Below are 24,373 nucleotides of genomic sequence, written 5' to 3' on the forward strand. Positions count from 1 at the left end.
TGCCTTCTCCATCACATCATTAAGCTGCAGTTATTGTAGGCCAGGGGTTTACATGAGGACTGTGAGGTGGTTTTTTTTGTTTGTTTGATTTTTGTTTTTTAAAAAAATGTCTGGTCAGAGATCAGAAGCACAAATGACACTGTATTCAAAGGAAAGTTATAATAAAAAGCAAAATTCCTTTTGCTAAACCCTGAAGGCTTTGTTTCAGTGCCATTTTTTTGATCAGAAAGGACATTGGTTCAGTAACTTAACCTGAGAATGCTACAGCCACAGCCAAGTTCAGGAATTGAATCAAGGCTGAGTAACTGCTGCTGCCACAAGATTAACAGCTGCGTTACCCTTGCACTGGACTAGTCTGGCAGGTTATGGATTTGCTTCATGTAATGAGGGCAATGGGGGATACAGCCCTCCTCAGCTGGAAGCCTTTGTGAAGCTGTGTGGTTAGTTTGGAAATACAGGTGAGTGCTCTGGGATTCTAGAAACTGAGAAATTTCATAATTGCTTTCTTCTGTCAAGACTGGCTTGCCAGCATTACGCAAGGTTTGAGCGCCAAGTTTTCATCTTACTCTGTATTTAGGACCGAGTCAGCTTCCTTGGCAGTCAGGCTGTACTTCTACAGCCTTTTTCACTTCTTTACATGTAAAATCTAGTTTTCCATAAAGTGGAGTTGGGTGTATGTAAACCATATGGACCTCTATCACTTTATCTCAGTTTGCATACACAGAACAGTGGACAACTTCAAAAACACACCCTATGCTTGTAGATGTTCAAGGAAGCCCCTGAATGCAAGTGTTAGTATGAGGATGAGTGTGTAATTATTTGGCATAGCAGGCCACTTACCTAGAGGCTAAGGTTTTTCAAAAGCATTCCATAAACACTAAACCTTTAGGGCAGGGGGAAAAAGAGGGAAAACAACCAGGAATGATAAAAAACCCTACTGGAAGGCCATTACAGCTTTACTGCCAGAGTACAAGCAGCCACTAGACTTGCCATCTAGCTGTTGCATTCTTACAGCACAAGTATTGCGCTTTAGGCTTAAGACAAAAGACAAGATTAGAACATTGCTAAAGCATAAAACAATGTGTGTTGTGGGGAGTAGTAGTCCTTTCAAGTGAAAGACAGTTCACAGAACAAATGCAAAGGATAGAAGCAACTTTAAAAATGGTATTTCACACTCTACAGCCAGTAATTCACAACCAGTTAAATACAAAGCTCTACTTGTGTATTTAACAAAAATACTTCAAAGTCAACATTTCATATAACTGGAGTTAATACAGACATCTACAAGCTGGGGAAGAGTCAAGGTAAGCAGCTGTGAAACAATGGGGTTGGAATTCAAGTGAAAGTGTTCAGTTTGCGTAGCGGCTAATGACACAAACAGTGATGAACATTCATGTTTGAAAGTCAGGTTCTCCCAAGTTCAGGATCTTTCCATCCCCAGCGCCAAGCTTTGCCATGCTTAGTGTCTCCTCCGTTGCCCACCTCAGCTGGCATTTGCACCATAAAGCTGCATGGACTCTTCCCTCGGAGCACCAGGAGGAGAGTCATGGGGCAGTACACAACTGACCGCAGTCTTTTCACCAGGCCATGAGAGACACCAGCAGCCATGGGAGGACAGCAGAGCTAGGACAGGGCCCCCGCATCACCCCTCACTGAGTGAGACCGGCCGTACATGTCATGGGGATGCTCATCAGTGCTACAGAGGAGACCTGAGCCAGCCAGGGACCACCAGCAGGTAACACAGCTCTTGGCCAAGCTCAGATTTATTTGCAGCCATAGACTAATGCTTTGCTCCATCCTTCTGCAGAGCTCAAAGGATGATTATTTTTTAAGAATGGATGTATCATCCTTTTGTCTGGTTTCCAGAATGCAGCATTCAGAGTTATTTCTGTAACTCGTAGGCATACCTTTTCAGGGCTTGATATTCAATGTATCTAATGTAACACCACTGGGGTATTGTAAAGACCCATAAGCAGGAAAATTCAATTGCACTTTTTTTTTCCCCCACCCCCTCCAACCAGTAGTGGAATTTGAGGAAGGGTTGCTGACTTTTGTCATAACACCTAAATAACATCAGCCCAAGGGAAGGCAAGAAGATCAGGACATTCAAAAAGAGCTTTTTTTATCATAGTGATTAGGGTAAGCCAAAAATGCTGAACTACCTGCCTACAGCCAGACAAAGATCGGGAGGAAAAGTAACATCCCTTTCATTAAATCAAGGTAACATCTTAGGGTCATGTGACAGAAAAGAGGCCTTGGTGATACATCTGCATCCAGACTGTTTAGAATAAACCTACTATTTGACACTGTTTGGGGAGCTGGGTCGTTTGGTAGCATAGCAGAGTGTTTAGGCACTAGTTACAAATGCAAGAAATATATCAAACCTTAAAGTATTGTATTAAATATCCACACAAATATATGAAAGATTTGACTGGGTTCTACTTCTGTCCCTTTATTAGGTCAAAAAGTGAATGCAAGTGTGTCATAATAAGCCAATGTCCTGCAGCTTATTACACACCAAAAATATAGAAAATAAATGATAATCCTATCTACTTACATAAAAAGGTAATTTTTAGAGTAAGTTTCCAGACTTGCACAAAATATGCAGAGAACTGCATACAATCAGTTTCCATAAGAACAGCAGTTTCATGTAAAAGGTGGGTCAACCTGCTAGCCAGATCTACTTCAACAAAAGCTCTGGAAAACTGGCACTGAGAGGCCTGTCCTGCCATCACAGAGACCGTGAAACACCCACTGCCATGAGGATGAAGCCCTGGAGGAAGCCTCTCTCTGCCCCGCTCCCCCCCCCCGCCCTTTGTAAATGACTCTGTGACAAGATACAGAAAAACTAGCTCTATTAGGGAGTAATGGTGATTTAAAGGATTGTAACATGTATCGTATCCAAAACTCAGTACGAGTGGATCAGGCAAGGCTGCTTAAATCATAGTTCAGCATTCTCATCTGCAGTTGTCCTCCTCCTGGCCTGGCCAAAGCAGAAGAGCTGACTGAGGAGCCCTTCTGTGGCCACCCCACTTGACACAGTGTCCTCCTCTCTCTCACTCTACATCACTTACTTGCAGTACCTCAAGCTCCTTCCTGTCCCACTTCGTCTTTTCTCCTGGTCTTCTGCCACCCAGCCCACTACAGAGGACTCCAAAATGCAGATGAGAGGAACTACAATAGCACAGCAAGTGTAAACAGGCTAGTAGGCCTGCCACAACTTTATTGCTACAGGTTTGGCAAAGGGGCAGTCTCCATCCTTGGGTGGAGTTTGAGGCAAAAGGATAATAACGGTTAAGATAGATAGAAAGTGATGAACAGCAAAATTAGGAAAAGCAGTCAACATATTTCAGGGCTCTCAGAAAAACCTGTATCTGGAAGGTACTAAAAAAGGCTTGCACTTGAATGGTGGGCTTGCCTCTGACCCTGAAGTAGTGCTGTGCAGTGTGTGATGGTCCCGTCTGACCTACTGGCATGAATACAGTCACTTTCCTGCCAATCGAAGGCTAAGGCTACTACACACAGCTACCATGACTTGTGGTTCAGTTCACAGAAGTCTCACAACTAGGGTCATTCCTTGTGCAACGTTTGGTGGAGGTGAAGGTAAAGTGGTTTCTTGGTCAACAGTTGCAATTTCTTCCTTTTAAAGTCAGTGGGTTTTTTGTACCTGTAACCACAAGAAAGTAAGTTAATCCAAGTGCTAATGGTTGTGTAGGAAGATGAAAGCATACTAGAAAGCTTGTCCTGTACAGATCTTATTACCGAAATCTTTTAAATACATTTGACAAGACTTACTGGAAGCAACAATGATGAGTAGATTTACAGGAAGAAACTCAAACTAGTATTTTCTCTGCATTATTATATTTTAACAAAACAAAGATTTTTATTTTTAAATGGATATAAGGTTTTTGTAAGAATTATTCCCAGTATAATACTCTGGCTTATAGGAAATGCAGTATCAGCTACTCAGTACTTAGACATACTCCAGCTAGCACAAACTAAGCACTCTTCCGAGAGATGCCCAGAATTGCGAGATAAACACTCTTCCTCAAAAACACCTCACTCACACCTAAGGGCAGGATGCACATCATAACCACCGCAGCATAACTGGCTAATCTATTTCTTTGTATACTTAGAACAGGGAAAAAACACAACCACACAACAATGCTTTGAAATGTTCATGAAATAAAATTGCAAATCACTATCCCATGTCTCAAATCAGATTTCCTTTATAGAAGTTCTGTTCCAAAAGATTATGTGAGTTCATTTATTATTTTTTTAAATATACTCAATCTGACACTCAAGCTAAGGTCAGAATTAAAATCTCCCATACAGAATTTGTCAACTTCATGCAAAATTTAGTTATAAACACCAGCATTTTATTTGGACATAGTCTAGTTTTTGAGAAGAGTCTCTACCCCTTTTCTTTGCCTAAAAGCATTTTATCTTCCCTTCTTTATTAAAAATAGAATGACTTCCATAAGGAATAAGTCCAAGAAACCTTCCTTGATGCAACAAGCCACACATTGTAACTGCACTCTAGTTCATTTCCTGTCATTGGCATCTTTAATTGCAAGTCACTTACAGTTCTATAACAATTGCCCCAGGTTTAATTTCATCCATCTCCATGAAAGCAAAGCACTTGGTGCTAGTAAACCTCTTCTTAGGCTTGTAGTGTTTGAATTCAAAGAAAATAGCTGCACCTAGAGTGAAAAATGGTTTAACAGAAAAGTTAACGATTATGGACAAGCGTTATCTGAAAACTCATCTGTCATTAAGATGCTCAACATACATTGGAGGGAGTTATCTCCAGTGTTTCTGTTATTTACTCAAAAGCTGTACCATGTTCTTACAGCGCTCACCACACTCACAAGAGCTTGTAATCTTCACTCAATTATTCAAATCCAGGTAACAGTTTGTCCAATGACTAAGAAGGTGATAAAGTAGCTCAATACATGTGTAGTAGAGCAGACTGCTGCATTTTTATCTCCTTTCATTCCTCCCTTGTCTGCAAGTCATCATGATGCCCGATTTGAAAGAGACAGAACACAAAGGTCTATTTTTATCCTTGTCTGGAGCTTGAGCCCTGCAGCAGCATCTCAGGCACAGCCTGTTTATTAGATCAGGAGCAGCCTTGTGTCTACACTTCCAAAGCTCCTGGACCCTCCTTCAGGTCTCTGATACAACATACCTTTTGTTAGTTTTTCAATGTGTTTCTGAATCTCAATGTCCACATTAAAATGGACATATGTGTCCTCCTTCCTTAAAGCCACAGGAGTATCTTGCACAGGAGTCAGATCTATCCCATTCAAATCTACAGGAAAGAAACAGCATGAGAACAGCAGAAGCTTCTCAGACTTTAAGGTCCTGCTTTAAGAGATTTAGGAATCATTCCTAATACTGCCACAAAAAGTTAATGCACACCTGGATTTTTCCCCTAAACTTTTTTTTTAAAAAAAAGGAGAGGGCAACCATGCCCCTTCCCACTCAGTTAATTTTCTTTTTGATTGCAACATGAAAGCAGGTAAAATTCTGACAATATTCATGATGAAAATGTGGAATTATTCCTCTTTCTATTTTTAAGAGCACATTTCTTTCTGCTGCCAGCAAAAGATTCCATTCCCTCTGCAAGCGGGATCCCAGCAGGGCTTCCGCCCTTCAGCTGAGCCGGCAGAATGGGATACGCAGCAGAGGCTGCACCGGGTCTGCGGGGCGCAGCTGGCAGGCCTTCCACCAGGTGTATATGCCCTGCTTTGCTGCCTAGACTCAGCGTGCATTATTCCTCTGGGCTTTTCCATAGGCAGAGGCACAGTGGGGCCATGGGTTGGACTCCAGCTCTCAGTGCTAGCCACCGGCTGTGCTGCTCAGGCACATCCACCACAGTGAGACAATATTGTTTCTCACTAAGCCTCCGCTAATTACACAAGTCCATTTGTCCTCTTACTCCTTCTCCTCTCATTAGTGATCCCGTTCCCTCAGGTGGAGCAAAGTTGCTAACAAGGTGGCCAAGACTACAAGTACAGAGTGCGTGCATCGTGCCTGGGGTACAGGCTGAGGCGGGGCCCCAGAGCACCGCTGACGCACCTCATCCCGGGAGCGCGCTGGGACCACCAGCGTTGCCTCAGGAACAAACCTCTCTCCAAACCTGCAAAAGAGGAGCCTGGTATAGAACCAAGGCAAATGGCTACTAAGCATCTTCGGCCTCCTAAGAGGGACTAAATGTCTTTACATTGTTACTTTTCCTCACCAAAAATCTTGAGAAAAGTATAAAAAGTCATCATTAGCAGGCTAGGCCTGCCTCCCCCTTGATTCTATTCTCTATATCATTACTTGGAAGCCACCATTTATAGGAGCTCACAAATAGAGCACCACATGTTAGCAGAAAAACTTGTTGGGAAAGTACACCTAGGAATATACAGTGCTTAGCTCCAGAAAGGAAATAAGAGTTAGCTCTGAAGGCAAGCGACAGTTCTAACAATATGTAGTAAGTTAAGAAAGACAAACACTGAAGTGGCAAGGAACAGTGAGTGTTTGCTTCACAAGTTCTGGTAAGTTCCAGGATCCAGTGTTAGAACCCCATTAGGGCTGGTATTTTCCTGTTGACCAAGAGAAATTCAGCATGAAAGAATTAAATTTGATTAAACCTACATCCATCCAGCTAGCCCCACCACTGAAGTCACCCATCCCTCAGCTTTCTGGCATACCAGAGGCAAAGATAGATCCACAGGTGACTAGTGAAATGGAGCCTAAAGAACAGTCACACAATCTCAAAATAATGCTGCAAACCTCAGGCAACACCATAAACAAAGAAATACAGCATGTTTCCAAGACTGAAAACACAAAAAGGCAGTTGTATCAGCTGGGGAAGGCAAGAGTCATGCTCCAGCTTCCACCCCAGCCAGGTGAATACTCCAAAAGTCCACAGAGAAGTGAAAGGTTTCACCATTGAAAAAAAATCATCACAGGAAGCGAGACTGGTTAAAGCTTTCTGTCTATACATTTTGGCGAGTAACACCTGAGAACATCACTGGGATTCAATATTGTGACCCTTACTTCTGCCAAAGAACTTGTCTGGTGGAGGAAGCACCTGATTACACATCTAACAAGTATTTTATTCCTACATTTGGTATCCAGTAGCACATCTAAAGAGAACATCTACAAGGTCACTATCACAACTGAAAATAACTAGAAGCTGTTGGCTCAGATAAAAATTTTTATGTGATAAACAAAAAAAAATCATGTACCTCAAAAGATTGTAAAGATAAGCAGAAGTCAGGCAGGGCAGGTTAAGGGTAAGCAATTCCAACCTACAGGCACTTCCTGCTAAGAAATGCAAAATGGGGAAGAGGTAGATGCTCCCACTAGAAAGAGTCTGAATACCAAAAATCCCAGCCTCAAGCAAAAGACATCAACCATGTTGTCATCTGAAACAGTGAGAAATCCTAATGTTGCCTATCCTGGACTGACAGAGAGAGAGGTTCTTCCAGATTCATGGAGACTCTCAGAGGGAGAGGCCGTTAGCCCACCAGGCTTTGCCCAAAGTATTTCATTGCCAAGGCTAGAACATATTTTATTTCACTTGCAAGCTTTTCTTCCCAACTTCATACCCATTCCTCTAAACCATAAGCCTTGGTAAGATGATACTTGTTTTACTAAAAAATTAGTTTAATGACAGGGCAAGAATGGGGTCAGCAGGCTGTGGTTCACCATCTCCAGAAAGCCCAGAGACCAGAGTACAAGCAGTCCAAACAGATCCGTACTTAAGAGTCAGCTGAAGAAGCTGGAATAGCAAAGTACAGTCTGCCAAGTCGCTGCTACTCGGCTCCCAGCATGGGGAAGGCGCCCCAGAGTGCACAGATAAGCGTGTGTCCGGCAGTGATTCACCTCCCAGTATCGCTCAAATACAGAATTTTTCCACCCTTGATTAAAGCAGAAGCCTTAAAGTCCACAATAGAAAATGCAAGTACCAACAAATATTTTTCCCAGCAGGTTGAAAGAAATCAATACAGCTTTCAGAAAACACACTTTCTCCAAACTAGAAATGAGGAGCCAGGAACAGAAATCATTACCCTTTACACTGACTGTGATGTAAGGATCAATGCACTGCCCAGCATCTTTCAGACCAATTTTCTCTATGTTGATGGTGAGTAATGTCATCCCGGGTTCAGATGGCAATCTGGGTAATAAAGTACCTGGAAAGAGTAAAACATATTATTAACCCTTTGTGTCATCTTACAGCAAAGGCCTTGTTTATCCCTTCACCTCTCATGGAAGATGCTGTTCTCCTCAGGGGGTTCAAACCCCAAGGATTCATATCCCAATAGTACACAGCACTATGGGAAAGTCTGTGTGCACAGAGACGCAACATAATTTGACAGATTTCAAAGGCCACACTAAAACATCCCAGGACTGCCTCAAGTCAAGTGAATTCATAAAAAAGTAATGCCCTAAGAATAGCGAGGAGCTTTGTTTAAAGTGTTCATTCTTGCTCTCATGCAGAATAACTCACTTATGGCACTCACTTTATATAATTTTTAAGGATTAAATGTGGGAGGCTGGATTCAATCTGCAGTTGCAGGAAGTTCAGACACTTAATCAGGAGTCCCACCCCATTGAACATGACTTGGCTTCATGTTGAACATTTAGACTGGGAGAATAAGGTGGAAAACAGCAGTGTTGCAAATCCCACTGAACAGAAGGGAGATTCTTAATTATTTAAGTTCTACTGGCCTCTACTGAAAGGTGAAAGGAAAAAAAAAAAAAAAAAGAAAAAAGAGTAGTGTTTGCATCCTCCAAGTTCCCTTCTGGCTTAAGGAAGGAGTTCCCAGCTCTGCATCAAGAACATTTAACATCAAAACTTTGTGGTCAGTGTAAATGAATCCTCACAGTGCTGAGGAAGACAGTGCAGCTGGCAAGAAATCCAAACTGTTCAAACTTGCTAAAAGCCATGAGATTCTGTCATCAGCATTGGAGTAGGTTTCTTCATGCTGATTTTAGCGAAAACTAGCAGGCTTCAAGCCTCTCTCCAGTATTAGATGAATAAGCACCAAGGCAGAAAATGCTTAGACTCATGAGCAAGTTTGTTTTAATTAGAAAACCAAACTTTAAATCAAACAAAAAAAATGTTATCCCAAGGCTTGAGATCTAAACAAAGTAATAGTTTCCTTTGGCAAGTCCAATATGGGTTCTCCTTGATACTTTTTTTCCTCTTGATCTGCTTGAGGAGCTGGAGAACCAAGGAGTTTTTGTCCTGCTATAGAGGCCGGCTTTGCAAGAGGGGACCATGTACTCTGCTCTTAGAACTAGAGCCACAGCTTCAGCAAGATTTCATGAGCATTCCCACACCCAGTCCCTCTTTCAGGATCATCAGCAAGACTTGAATTCACATCTCTGATGCAGCACGTTTCTGTATTTCCTGTCTTGGCTGCTAGCAGACTCATGACCTCCAAGGTACTGCATCTACAGACACTTCACAACATAGCACATCAGAATTTGACCCACCATTCTGAAGTAATGGGACAGGCTTCTGGCTGCAGTATGAGAAACGTTAAAAAGCAAACTTAGGAGAGAGTGCCCATTTCTGCAAAGCAGCATACACGCTCCACTTAATCCTACTGTCTCTCTTGAACAGATGTTCAAAGACAGATTTTTTATTTCAATCTAAATGAAGGTAGAAGCAAGCTGGTCTTCTCTTTGGCACAAAACTTTGTTCTGCCATTTTTCAGTTGTCTTCTAAAAGCAGCATGCCCCCGAGAGCCAAGGACAACTGTAACCTTCTGTTGTCCTATCCGTCACTCAAAGGGACTAAGTGATGGGATACTTGACAGAAAAACCACCTGAAAGAGGCATCAGACTGGCTTTCATTATAAAAATAGTGGCTTAAGAAAAATTAGTCTCTTCTTGAAAAAATGTTTTCCAGATGTGAATTTCCAGAAATTGCACAGTTGAACTGAAGAGAAAAGTCAAGCTCACTTCCCACAGGTAAGAGACCAGTAAGACGGAGGGTCTCCAAGGAACGTGGTTTCCTTTCTGCCTCAGCCAGAGAGCAGCCAAGCCAGCAATGAACTAAAGCAGCTGACTGTGACCTGCCTCGTGCGAGCCACAACCACCCAAGCAGGTCCTTCAAAACTGAAGCCTCTTGTAGTCATTTCACATAGGAGCCATTAGCTGACAGTAACCTCTCTATGGTATAACTTTACCGAGGCTGGGCATCGCACTGCCAGTCTGCCACCATGGCTTGGGCCCATTAGCCTTCAGCAGGCTCACACTGAGGCTTTTCATGAGAAAACTGCCAGCCATTCCAGAGACAACCGCAGGGCATCGTTGCCAGAGGGGGAAGGGAGCATCTCCAGATGAAGTTAAGTGTCCTCCTCCAAGTGCATTTCAGATACACAAAGGTGAGCCAACCCAACAGCCCACTGCCACCAAGGCACAGCTATTCAGTCTCTCCGTTCCCAAACCCCAATTCAGAGAAAGGGCAAAAAGTGGCAAGTCTCCTGCTGAGTTCACAGAAGAATCCATTGCTAGCACAGCACTCAAATAAAGAGGTATATAACCAGGAGAAAGGCAGGAAATATTTGCTGTTAGAGGCAGCAAGCCATTGGTCAGTTCAGCTCCATACAGCACAGAAATCGGAGCTACGTAAGTACTCTTTGTGTAAGATTTCTCATAAAAACGTGCATTCCACTAAAGAAAATCTAGCTACACCTACCTTTGGCTACAGTGCAAGTCAGAATGCCTTTATTAGCAGAGTAGGACTCCTAGAGAGCTATGTAAGGTGCATCACCAAATACGACCTTCCCTTTTTCTAGTACTGACGGCAAATGAAGATCAACACACAGATGCCTAGTACTATGACTGTTACCAAAGACTGCATTTTGAGGGTTGAAACTAAGAGCTGAATGAAGAACATCACAGCTACATGAATAGGATCAAAGAAATAACTGTACATACTAAAAGGTTATCATACCTTCATTGGCTCCTGGGTTAGATGAATGGTGCAATGTGATAACGATGAAGCCATGCATGTAGAAGACAAGACCATGGTCAGTTAGACAATACAGTTATGCACTATGGATTAAAGGCATATAGAAGCAAAGAGTGCAACACAGTTCTATCAATTCAATATGAAAAGTTGACTTTACTTACAAGGTTCACCCCAGAAGTCTGCAAACTGCTTTTGTTTAAGCCTCATCACCCAGAGAAAGAGCAACAGACCAACTTCCAACCGGGTAAGAAATACCACGCTAATTTACATTCAATGGGGAATACAAGATATGTGTTCAAGTAGTACAAAACCACCTTAGGGGTTTAGATTATTGTAGATAGGGGGAAGTTTACTGTTGCAAAAAAAAAAAAAAAAAAAAAAATCAGAAGAGTCAGATATGCAGTTTATTAAGTAGATGACAATGTAAAATATCAGTAAGTTCAGGAGTTGCTCTCGCCTCCTCTTAAAAGTATGGTCTTACTGAGGAATAATTCTGTAAGAAAGTATATGCCCCAAACCTCTCCTCTTTGCAATTTGGCTACCCTACTTCTTTGAAAATGATTTAACTGTAAACTCAAATCTCTGTATCATCATCAACTTAGACTCTTTCTTAAGCATATACACAGCTTCTATGTCCACTATCTGCACACAGCTCTAATGGACTGCACAGAGCTGTTGGCACTGTGGTAATGGTCACACCCTTATTGATTCACCACCATACCAAAAGCTACTCAAGATCTCTCTGCTGTACTTTGGACAGATGGAATGCATCTTCCTAAATGGATTTATCATGGTGAATAACAAGGATCAAGATAGTAAATGTCAGCAGTAAAATATCACAATATATTCTAGCCTATTTGTGAGCTTAGCATAAACAACCGTAGGCTGTGCATAGCTACATCGGTATAGCCTGCAGGGATCATATTCAGCAGCATGCATTGGCTCAGATTTAAGGAGAGACACGTGTTTTCTCCAAGCATAAGTAATGCAACATGCCAGCTCTTTCGACCATAATTCCAGTACTAGTTTTCCTACTTGTTACCTCCTTCCTGAAAGATAAGTTTGCCAACCTGCTCTGAAAATAGAAACTTGATTCTTCTGCAAGGAAACTACACCAGGAACCAAAAGAACCTCTGTTGGAACATCCTACTCCTTCACCCAGTAAATTCAGAAGCTGAATTTACAGGAAGACCTTCTCTAGAATCTGTAGGTATACCCAGTTCTACAAGTGCTTTCACATGGACAAGGATTTAAGCTATCAAAACCAAAGCTACCCCCTCTTTATCCTCTCAGAGCTTAGCTTTAGTCTAAGCCATTGTCTCACCAGTCGATGCAACACAAAAATAACCAGCAACAACTTATCACACCTCCAGCAGGATGGGATGCTCCTTGCAGGAGAAACATTGCCACAATTTACATTTGAATACATTTGAAACACTTCACATAGTACAGGTAAGAGAGTGCACAGAATGAAAATACTGAGTTTGAACAAAGAACAAAAGCTAATTATTTGAGGTAGATGGTACCACTCTCACAGGTTATCCATAAAACTATTTTGCAATAAGATATTGTTTGCTGAGGAAAAAAAAAAAATCCACTGTCCACCTTTGTGGTTCTCCAATACAGCATTAGCGTTTACATTAGCCTGTTGCTCTTCTCCCAAACTTTTCTAATCACAGGTGGAAAAAAGTTTTGTCTCTAAGAATCCCCTACCCATGCTACATAGGCTGGCATGGCAAGGCTAGTGCCCCTACCTGGAACTCTAGCAGGAAAAGAGTCTGGAGACCCTGCTCCAGCTCCTCCTTCCTCATCATCCTCCTCAAACTCCAAGTGTTCCTCTTCTCCAGGTGCTAAAATCTTCCTGTAAGACATGAGAAAGAAGAATGAGACCAAAGTTCATTCATCATCTGTCTTTCAACTCACAAGTCAGCACTTGAGTATAGAGCAGGGGCAACATGCTTTAATGTCATTTCATACTTCTTATTAATTACTACCTGTATCTATACACTCTGACAGAGACTGCAGGAGCTCAGCCCAGTAGAAAGCACAGGGTCTAAAAACATGAGACAACACTGGCAATTTCAAAGAGATGCAGGGATGTACCAAATCCTGATTTTACCAAAAGCATGGGCTTGATTTTTAGTGGTACCTAGACAAACAGAGTTCAAAAGTTCTCTTAGCCAGTTTACCCAAAGCAGTACAGCAAGTAGGTGGCTCTAGAAATTCTAGTGTTTCAGATGTACACCAGGTCCCAGGCTATGCTCTGTTTCAGATACGTATCTGTACATAAAGTGATCCAGTTCTCTCTTACCTGAGTGGGACAGGCTGAACATCAAAGGGGAACTCCTTATTGTAAGTGAGGATATTCTTTAAGACTGCAGAGAGGGGAAAAAAATAACAATCTATATCCATATACAAGCATTAATGCTGCTACTTTGCACAGCTATGTCCATTCTCACAGCATCTTCACACACACAAGTAATAGTAATATTTTAAAAATAATCGGATCATACAAAAAACCCAACCCTTCTCTTATGTTTTAAACACCAGTACAGTCCTGATCAGGGCTGTATCACTGTAGCATTCAGCCAGGCTAACTGCAACTCCAGCGTAAAATCACCGCCACACTCACACAGCCCAGGAAGATAGAGACAGCAATAACCAAAAGCATCATGAGAAACAGCTACAGGCCCTGAGGTAATGGTAGCAATCTTTGGTGGCTATTGAAAGCAGGGTGGTGCCGTTACTGGCATCAGCTCCAAACAGACTGAAGTCTCCAGAACTGACACACTTCAGCACACATGTATGCTGCACATTCAGACAGCTCTGTGGGAGTCCAAGCATGCTGGTAACACATAGCTTAGTTGAGATGTCCCACTTCTTCATGCATGTGTTTTGGGGTTTTGCAGGGGCGTGTCTGTGTGTGTGTTTGCTTGTTTGTTTTTTCTTTTTTTCTGCCCTCAGATATCTGGGCAGATTGGCAAAACTCAGAAAAGATACAGTGCAACATTTGAGCATCAAGCCCCAGAGACACAGACTACACTCTCCAGCATATGGTGGAGAATGGCTTTGCCATTTGTATTGGAAACTTACTCACATTTCAGTAATCACAACTTTAGCTGTTATTTCCAAAAGCATTTACAAGTAAAAGCAAAAATTCCAAAAGCATGTGAAAGAAATAAGCATTCAAGGATGGCTGAAGGGCCTAAAAATTTACAAGAGAACGCCTGCGGGGAAAGGCACTCTCCTAGCAGACAGTGAGTATCCCAGACTGGGCAGGGGGAAAGGAGCTATTAAAACTGAGTCCTCTCCCTGAGCCTCCCTTTGCAATAAACCCTCTCAGAGCACGGGAAATCTCCCTTTAGGACTACTGAATCAGAACAAAACTGTTTTAAAACAATGTTAAGATTACACAAATACCCAGAGGTACTTAAAAACCAGTTATGTTCCAGGCCCCTCTGCCTCTGCACACTACAATTCAGCCAGTGTAGGAGAGCTTTCCTGTCTGTCTTCATATTCGCATCACTCAGCGTGGGCTCCATCATTAACTTACCAGACACCACCTGAATGCTACAGTGAATAAAGAATCCCTCAGGGAAACTATAAAGAATCCAAAAAGCCCTTCCAGTCTTCGCTCATTCTGATTTTTTTTTTTTATGATTTTTGTACCACCACCTGAGAGGTTAGGTACTGCTTGATTACAGCTGAACACAATACATAAATATATAGAAAGCTTTAGGTTGCCTTCAGTGAGAGATGTGACAGACAAAACTGATGCCAAGGCTCTCATTCGCTCCAAAGACTTCTGCTCCGAGCAGTCAGTAATGCAGTTCTCAACATCCTGGCAAAGAATCACAGCCACTTCCCAATAGAAAAGCAGCCGATTAGCAGCAGCCGCCTTCCAGCGCCGCTGAGGTTCAGGAAAAGAAGGGGAATTTTTACCACACTCAGAATTCCCCAGCTCTTGGAGAGCTACATCATACCAGAGACAGAAAGTGAAATTGTCCCAGGCAGAAAAATCACAGTAAAGCGAGATTCTCTTACAGATCATAGGCATGTTATACAGAGCAATGGAAATTACAGTCGTTCTCCTTCCAACTTCCAGCTAGATTCCTCTCTTTTCCCAGTAACGAGCTTCTCTCACTACGTGAATGAACATCACCTGAAAAAACCTTTTTAGTAATTAATTTCAGTCATCACTAGAGGGCAAAAATACTCACAAAATACTCCACCAATATCAGCACAGGAAAAGGGCAAACAGTTTTACAGCGCCCAAAATCTTGATGCTGCCTGGAGGCAGAGCTGAGCGTACACCCTCCCGCCACAGAGCCGTGGCCATGCACACGGGCACTGGTACCAGACCTGCCCATGGGAGTACGCTGCCTTCAGACATCCCGGGGGTGCTGGTAAAAAAGGCAATGCTGAATGTTTAGCTCAGAAACACTTCTGGAAACACCATACAGAAACTCTTGGCTTTTGCTGCAGAAAGCTGTGGATCAAGTTTTAAAGAGCTTCAACTCTGCCTCATCACCAATAGCAAATAATTTTGCAGAGTTGTAATATGGCGATTTACTACAGTGCTCCTTTAAACACCATCAGGATAAGAAGTGGATCTATAGCACCTCAGCCTGGTGAAACACTTACTCCAAGTCATTAAGAAAAAGCAAAGCAATAAAGCAGCAATGCAACAATCATCCCTTGAAGAAAAGAAAAATCCTCTTTACATCTATCACAAGTGCGAGTTGCAGTTGATTTAAATAAAAATAACCGGATCACAGAAAAAGACATAAGGTTACAATGAACAGGAATCCCCCTTGCAATACTGTGTAAGGCACCCAAGCTTTAAGAGGTTGGTTTGGGCTTTTTTAGTTTTTGTTTTGTTTTTAGAAACACACATTGCCTCTGAGAGAAAGAGCACTTCCCCTCTGTAATGCTGCTGCTGAGGACACGAGTCACAAAGTTCTACACGTGTGTAACTACGGGTAGATCCCAGCATCGAGGCCTCCGTTCACCTTGCTTTTCCAACAGAAATCTTTTAAAAATACTGTTCTGCAGGCTCTTATGCAGAAGCTGCCTTTTTTTTTTGGTGACGTTGGACAATACCACATCGATCTTATCAGCAGCTGGGTTTCTTGAAAGATTTCAAAAGAAATTATCAACGTGAGCCATAAGACCAGTAAGACTAACTTGGCAAAGACCACTGTCCATTTAGATGTTTAGTGACAGCCTACAATACCTTTACAGGTTTCTTTTTTTCAAATAGATAACACAAAATAATTCAGATACCAGGCTCCCCAGTACAACTCAGTATCTACTTCTTGTTTAATACATACACACTGAGTTTGAAACTAGTTGCTTAGTGGCTAGAATTACCACACACACAGGCACACGGGATGTCCCACCCTACCCATTTGTAATGCATACTATAACACTGGAATAAGCTTTCACAAGAAAAGGATTTGTGAGATCCAGTGTGTTAGCAATGACTTCACACAGCATAGTCTCAAAAGAACTGTTTGCATGGATGGACCCTCCTGTAGCATTATTCTAGCACAAAAGATTCAGTGACAAATCCTATAAACAAACAAGACCAACCACTTCACTTTCCAAGCAGTGTGAAACGCAAGCTTACGTAGGAAAAATTAGAACTTGACAACACAAGATTAAAAAAAAAAAAACAACGTTAAATCTAAGGGCCCTGGTTGTTACAACACCCAAAACCAAATTTCTCAGCCATTTTGACAGCTTCAGGCACAAAAGTAATTAAAACAAGCCAAATTGTGTGTGTAGCTGTTTTCATTCCACCCTAACAGAAGGGTGGCTTGACCTAACAAAGGAATCACTTATTTGCAGTGCCAGCCCAGATTTTTTTAGCTTTTTCTGGTTGAATGCAAGAGAAAATTTACAACACGCAAGTTAAAACACTTCATGGTGTGTTTTATGAAATGGCTGGTGTTTGCCTGATTAAGATTTACTATTCAAGATATACTTAAAAAACACAAAACAAAGGCACGATTCGGAGAGAAAGAGGCCAGAACAATCCAAGCCAGACAGCAGCATTAAGAACATCAATGTTCCATTGTTGTCATAGAAGCACCCATTCTCCTCCGAGGAAAATAACTCAGTGTCTTTCAAAACTGATGGCCACACACTCTTCCTCGGTTTTAATATAGTTGCTTGTTGTATGAGGTGTGGGCTGAATGCACTTCACACTGTTGAACAGTTTTTTGACAGCTAAAGATCAAATTCTCTGATGGAGGGCAAGATAAGCAATCGGACTGTTGCACTGTAATTGAAATTTTGGCTTTTAAGAAAAGGAGGCATTTCAAGGGAGGCTTTACACCTGTTGGCAGAATGTAAATTCTGATTAAACCCTTCAACAGTCACTTCTTTTGATTTGTAGAACAGTTTTATCAATTAAAACATGATTCCCCTCCCTCTTCCATTATTCAGTCACTCACAGGGCATTTGCACAATGGAGTCTAAAATCCACAGTCATTAAATAATTACAACATTTCAAATATTTTGTAAACAGACAGCAGGAGTATCTGTACAAAATAATCCCCAATCAGAGGATGCAGAGGCCAGACGTGCAATATGTACATTGAGAAAGACCTAATACTTCTAACACATAGTTAAACCCTTTCCTGAGCTAGGGTTTCACAGATGTAGCAGTCTTGTAATGTACCTTCACTTTCCATTTTCAGGGAACAGTTTAAAAGCATTTGGACTCTATGTTTTGGTGGAGACATTAGGAAGCTCAATTTAATGCCCTGCTTCTTGAGAGGCTTCCCTGTAGGATCCTGTGCCAGTTATTTAGAGAATGGGAGTGCAGAGAAACTCAGCTTATTCATGAAGTGGAAACACTTGCCTGCCCATCGTCTTTATCCCCAACATCCCCCCTAATGACACAGAAGCAAAATAAAGCCAGCTTTCACCAGCATGAAAAAAGCTCTTCCACACCTCCTGTTCCCCAAGAATTGCATAAATGTTAGCATTCAGGATAATATTGCTTAGATGTGGAAGCCCTGATCATAAAGATGCTTTAGGAATAAAGCAGCCAGCGTTACGGGAAGGAAAACGTAGCAAATAAATAGATACTTCCTACATGAAAAAGTTATTTCTGGATTGACATACCCAGTATCACCCCAGGATCCATTGGGAAAAAACATCATCACACAAAACACTTCAAAGACTGACTCACATCCTCACTTTGACTCTTAACTTCGTTTGTATGGTAGCATTACAGTGGTAGGCAACAGGTGATTAGCTACCATGAGCACAAGTTAAATATTTTCAGAAGAAAAAATAAATTTCATGCTGGAAGGTGGAAAACCACAAAGTGTTGAAATTCACTTCAAGAAAGAAATATGCAGGTAAATTTTCCAGCTGATTATATACTGTACTACTGATAGCTTAAATTACTATTTTGTGCAAAAATTAGCAGCACCCAAAGTATTACTTACTTGAGAATAAAGATGAATCCATTATCTGAAACATTAGGACTACTATACTTTGAAGTTACCCACATTACATTCCTTAATACACACCAGGTTTTGTCTATGTGGTAACAGATATTTGGAAGAACCACCTAAAACCAGCATTACTGTCAAACCACATTGTGGTCAGTCAGTATTCATGCTGCTGTCATATTTTCCACTGTAATGATAAATGTCACTCACTTAAAATACAAAGCTACTACTTACTTGGTTCCAACTTCTTCAGATCCTCAAGCTTAAATTCATCCTGTGATTGGGTGGACTAGGACATTACAAATAAAGAGTTAGATCTTAGTATGCACCTTCCCCTCAGACAGAGCTACCATATCTTCGAACAAGCATGCAAGGTACTTTCTTGGTTCAAGTGTAGCAGGTTACTTCCAAGCTATGCCCTAAAAAAAACAAACAAAAGCTCCACAACAGATATTAGATTCACAGGTGAGGTGGAAAGTACATTACTTCTCATTTATTGAGAACAAACTTATCCCATGTTCCAAGCTCTAATGCAAGATAAATATTTTTAAAGCAACTAGTTGGTCTTTCATGCTTACTACACGCAGGAACATTAAGACAGAGGGACTTATTTTAATTCTTCCCCAATCAACTTGTTCTGAAGCAAGATCAGCTGTAAGGCCCTACTGCAAAGCGATGCCCCAACAGGAGCATTCACAGTTCAAGACACATGTCCAACATTGTTAACACTGGCAGAAATTACAGTATACAACATGAGCTTGACAAAACACTTGGCTAAGAGCTCACTGCAAATGGAAGAGGGATTCCCATCTCTCCTTTCTCCAACACTGATGATGCAGTTTCCTCATCTGTCTGTAGCACATGTCTGCTTCTCAGTAAGCAGAACAGAAACTCAGATGAAAAGTTTTTAATGTTTTCTTCTGAGGTAGTTCACCGACAGTTTGGTAAGCTGAACTCGCCTATTCTGAAATCCTGAGTGGCAGAGCCGGCATAAGAAAAGTGGTGCAAATAAAAGGATCGACACTTGACATCCTCTTTTAGGCAGAGGATCAGGTCTTACCTACTGTGTCATTGGATCCTCTGCATCTCTTAAGATTACCCATGTTTTCAACACTTCTTTAAGGCCCAACATGTTTGGGGTTTTTTTCCTTGATTTTGCCCAAATGTCAACAGGGACCTTCTACAAGACTACAGAAGGATATTAAAGCAGCTATACCCATACTGTTAGAAGAATGGGAAAAGATGACCAAACTCACTAACTGCTTTCATCTCTGCTAAGAAACCATAACAGAACTGCTGCAAGTAAAACACTCCCCAAAGTGAAGTGGATGAGAAGTTCTAGTACCCTCACATGAGGTTATAAAATCCTTGAGTTACTGCTGAGGAACCAACAGCAAGGAAGGCTGTCCTTGCAAGACATCATGTCTTCAGTTTGGCAACTTATGACATTGCTACATCTTCTTGCTGTTGCTCTGAGATGTGACCTGGCCCACAAAGTTGTCCTACAATGGAACACACCTTGCCCTCATCACAAAGTCACAGTGACTCAGAACAAGTGCAATGCTGTTCAAACACCCCAGGTTAGATCAAAATAGAAGGACAGGTAGAGCTAAACAAAATAATTCTTCAAACACTGTACAGCCTCGAGACTGGTCAGCCCCTACCTCATCAGTCCAGCTCCAGCATGCTGCCTAAATTGTCACTATATCCCAGCCTCACAGACAACTGAAGGCAGCACAATGGAGCTGCTGCACCTTGTACAGCAACATGAAGTACTCAGGAGTGCTGCTGTGAGCAACTTGATGCAAAATTTGCCTGTCACCACTCTTTGCTAGTAAAGAGGTAATCCAGTAACTCAAACTTTGCTTTACTTGCTTCATCCCTTCTCCATCCACACTCTTTTGGAAATTTCTCTCAGTTCCCTTTTGTTTTGCAGATAAGATTGTGCTGAGAGAAAAAGAAATTCACTCCCATGACATCTACTTTCAATACAGAAAAAAGCCCAAAGAGTAGCATCTAAATCAGTATTTTCATACATTTCCCTACAGCACTGCCAGTTTTCATGACTACTACAAACTCATTTTTGTTCTACACACACATTCTTCCTCATGCTCTACTATGATTTGTGAAGCAGCTGAATTAGTGCAAGGGTCACTCTGGGGATCTTTTTACACTTGACGCCGGTTAGGAACACAAACTAAGCAGTTCTGAAGGAGGAAAATGAAGCAAAGAACCAAAGACACAAAGCCTGCAGTTAAATTCCTGTACAAACCCCAATACATGCTCATATCAGCACTTAAAAGTTTTTAAGACAGCCACCTGGGGCATCATGTTAACAACCTGTAAAGTCCAAGTTTTCAAAGGTTTGTTCACTCTGTTTTGAGAAGTTTTGGCGATGTTTGAAGACACAAAACTAGCTTTAAAAAGCTTTAAAGTTACCTATCACTAAAGTATGAAGTCACATAGGAAAAAGAGCTATACCTGTAAAGCTGCACTTCTCAGTTCCAAGCATGTTGCAATTTTAGCTATGGTTTTCTGAAAGGAGAAAAAAAAAAATACTTAATTCAGTACTGAAGCTGTATTCTTCCATATTTACATGTTTTTAAAATATAAATACAAACAATTGCTTTTTCTTGCAAAGATCTTAGATCTATTGTTCAGTACCAGATCATTCAGCATCAAAAGCTTTTTTTATACACAAGCAAGATTTTCTGAAAGTGCAATAGATGAAACAGATATCTGTCATTTAACACCCCTCCCACAGCTCATCAACAGAAATGGGGGCCATTCACTCAGCAGAAACTGTAATAATGCCTACCACATCATAAACTTTTTTATAAACCCAACTGTTCTGAAGTGATAGGGGAGAGCCAAAAAAAAAAATTCCAAAACAACCAGTGTATTACCTTCTGAGAACTTGAGGGGTTTGTTCTAATTTGCCCTTGTAGGGGCAAATGCCTACAGCTCCTCTATTAGGTTTACAATCTCAGCAGACCAAGTCAACCCTCCTCAGAAGTTACAGAAGCCCAGTATCTCAGCGCTGAAAAAAGAGTCTGCTTTTATGGGTTTTGGCGGGAGAGGAAGTATAAAGGCGGATTATTTTTCTAGCTTTCTATTTTTGTAATTTTAAGACACTTAAACTGAGTGAAGCATAAAATATATTCTTTGATTCAAACCTGTCAGCTACTTAAAATAGCCCTGCGCAGAACTGTGAAGTAATTTCTCATTTTCATTTAAAAATGTAGAAGAGAGGGAAGGGCTTCAAAATACCCCATTGCTAGCAGTCTTACTTTGAAGAAAGCGCTACTTAAGCTTTTATGTCTCACAAAGTGAGAGGCTCCAGCAACAGTCACATTTGTTTCTATTACTACCAGCTGAAAGGAGGATTTAAGACTTCCATAACCGACATCGAGTGGACACAACTGCATGGTATACTTTACCTTGCCTGACCATCACAAGTTTGTTAACTAAAAGGTTTTAGTGAAGAAAAACTAAGACTATCTGCAGAGATAAGGACCAAACATAATTCAAAATGCTTTGTGGAACATTTATAGGGTGAGAAAAACAGCAACAATGAAGCTACAAAGAAAAGCGGTTTACTTTCAAAGTAACTTTCCCCCCCCCCAAAGGAAGATTGAAGTTGAAATATGCACCTGTAACTCATTCTCTCCTTTTAAATCAGGCAGTATTAAAACAGCTCCCCCCAAGCTGGATGCAAGGGGAGGAAAAAATTCCCTAGAGCACAACCCTAGCATCAAAGAACTTCAAGAGTATGGGCATCTGGCAAGTTATGTGGCATCAGTCAAAAGCCAAAACTTCCCTTTAAAGGACGGTTACATTTTAGGGCCCCAAGATGTTTGTTGCAGCAGATAAAAACTAGGCATGCTTTCACAGCTACCTTCCCCAGCCATCTGCCCTGACTCTCCTGCAAAGGGGTGTCACACCTCCTTCTCCATCAGCTCCTGGGCCACCACCAGTTTTAACAAGCTGGGCTAAAAGCTAAGCAGCTCCAGTTTCAGTTCACCTCACACCACACTGAAAACTGAAAGAGTTCAGGAGCCAAATCATAAGCAGATCAGACATCAATACCCCCAGGGCAGAGCCAACAGCTGTGTGTAAAAGCCTCAGATACCCCATTTTCATCTGCCATCACAGGCTCATCAAAGCTTTCAAAGCCATTTCTCCCCAACTGGCGTCTCATTTTGTCTTAAACACCCTGCTACAACGCGACATTAACCTAGACTTTACATCCTCGTAGTTTATATTACTGCCCGTTGTATGGAGGCCTTACAAAAAATTTAGTTCTTTTGAGCACTTTCCAGGAAAGTAGCAAGTGATGCCTATTAGCACAGGACACATACTGTTCTCTCCTCTGCCTAGGATGTAGCATGTGCAGCAGTGTACTGTCTGGGGATTTTAATATAGAGCAACATGACTGTATGCTTGCATGAAACATGGCAGAGTAAAAATATTACAGCTCCATTTCTGTGGATGTTCATTTTGTAGTCTACGTTCAGTCAACAAACTACTACCTCCCCAAAATAAATTCCGCCACATAACAGAGATCCATAGCTGGATCTCCAGCATAGCTTTGAAAAACACAGATTTTTGGAAAAGAAAGGAGTACGTACAGTCCGCGATTCATTTTGACACTTTCACACCCACGGTCCGCACATAGGTGTTGTGGATTTACAGGTACCTTCAGGCTGGATGGAAGGACACCAGGTAGTACTAGAGAAGCAGATTCTCAGTCCCTAGGGTGAGAATGCACTACATCCATCTAATCAGCTGCAGCGTAACAAAAGGAATTCCTTTTTCTATTTTAAAACATCTGGAAAGATGCATTTGCGAAGGTAGAATCTTAAAGAGGAAGGTGTGAAGTAATGGGTAAAAGAAAGGAATCTAGAGGTTCCCTCGGGAAGGGAGGGGAAATCTCTGAGGTTTTACTACAGCTCTAACGTTTGCAAAAACCCAGCTGTTCTGATGCTTTGGGTGTTGACTGCCGAGCGAAAGAACATGCCCATTCCGTCTTAGATCAAAATGCTTCTGACTGCACCACAGAAAGAGGGCTACAAGTTTGCAGGGTGCCAGCACACAGTCCCTGTGCCCCACCACAGAATCAGAAGATGTAAACAGATTTTCACGTGGCTCTTCCCTTCCTGGTCTCACTCGCAGAGCATTAAGTCCATACCATACATGAGGTCTCAAGAAGCACTGCTCAACCCCTAGCTCCTTTGTGAATTCACCGACAAGCTCAGCAACACCCCTGTTCCCTATCCTGCAGATCCTTAACTGTGTATGCTCAAAACCGCCTGAACTAGGTATCTCCTAACTGGTCAAACAACAATACAAAATTTGTGTCCTCAGCCTCCTGGGGGCTGAAGGGCAATAATAGCTCTAGAAAGAGATTAATTGAAGAAAGTTTGGGAGTCTTAAAATAGTAAAGAATAGGTTTTATATGGAATCTATTGAAATATGGCAAGCTCCCAGCAAGCATTATTCATAACTATTTTTTTAAGGGACCACACCCAATCCAAAAGTTAAAAATGCAGCTAAACACTGCTATCATTTTCAGCTGCAACTATCCCATGCAAAGGCTCCTTTTTGCAGCAGGGAAAACATTCTGCATCTCATTAGAAAGACGGAAGCCATAATTAACTTTGCTAGTTCAAAATAGTTAAGATTCAGTTTTATGTAAACTGAAAAGAGAGCAAGTCAGTTGATCTCGTAGTCAAGGTTTCTTCAGAGCAGTTGTGTGAGTAATGACTGTGCTAACTGTAATGCAGTCAAAGATGTTTGCATAAATACAGAGCCAAAGCAGAATTTGGCTTTGAAGAGAGGTCTAGGCTGTTAGGAGACCAGTAGTTTAATGAATCATGCTAAGACCATTCAACAGTGCTCTTATTTCAGCAAG

General features: G+C 41.6%; 1 protein-coding gene across 1 annotated transcript in view; it reads right to left on the bottom strand.

Annotated features, from left to right (window-relative positions):
* Positions 1-3,570: 3,570 nt before the first annotated feature.
* The window catches only part of AIDA (axin interactor, dorsalization associated), a gene marked incomplete at both ends in the record, with an annotated part of 28,090 nt that continues 7,287 nt past the window's right edge, over positions 3,571-24,373 (bottom strand). The window contains 8 exons of the mRNA XM_081997062.1: positions 3,571-3,667; positions 4,586-4,703; positions 5,192-5,314; positions 8,070-8,192; positions 12,742-12,848; positions 13,299-13,362; positions 18,694-18,748; positions 20,941-20,994. Coding sequence (XP_081853188.1) covers positions 3,571-3,667; positions 4,586-4,703; positions 5,192-5,314; positions 8,070-8,192; positions 12,742-12,848; positions 13,299-13,362; positions 18,694-18,748; positions 20,941-20,994 — 741 coding nt within the window. The remainder of the gene's footprint in view (positions 3,668-4,585; positions 4,704-5,191; positions 5,315-8,069; positions 8,193-12,741; positions 12,849-13,298; positions 13,363-18,693; positions 18,749-20,940; positions 20,995-24,373) is intronic.

The sequence above is a fragment of the Phaethon aethereus genome, assembly GCF_964289735.1.
Source record: "Phaethon aethereus genome assembly, chromosome: 3".
Taxonomy (NCBI): Eukaryota; Metazoa; Chordata; class Aves; order Phaethontiformes; family Phaethontidae; genus Phaethon; species Phaethon aethereus.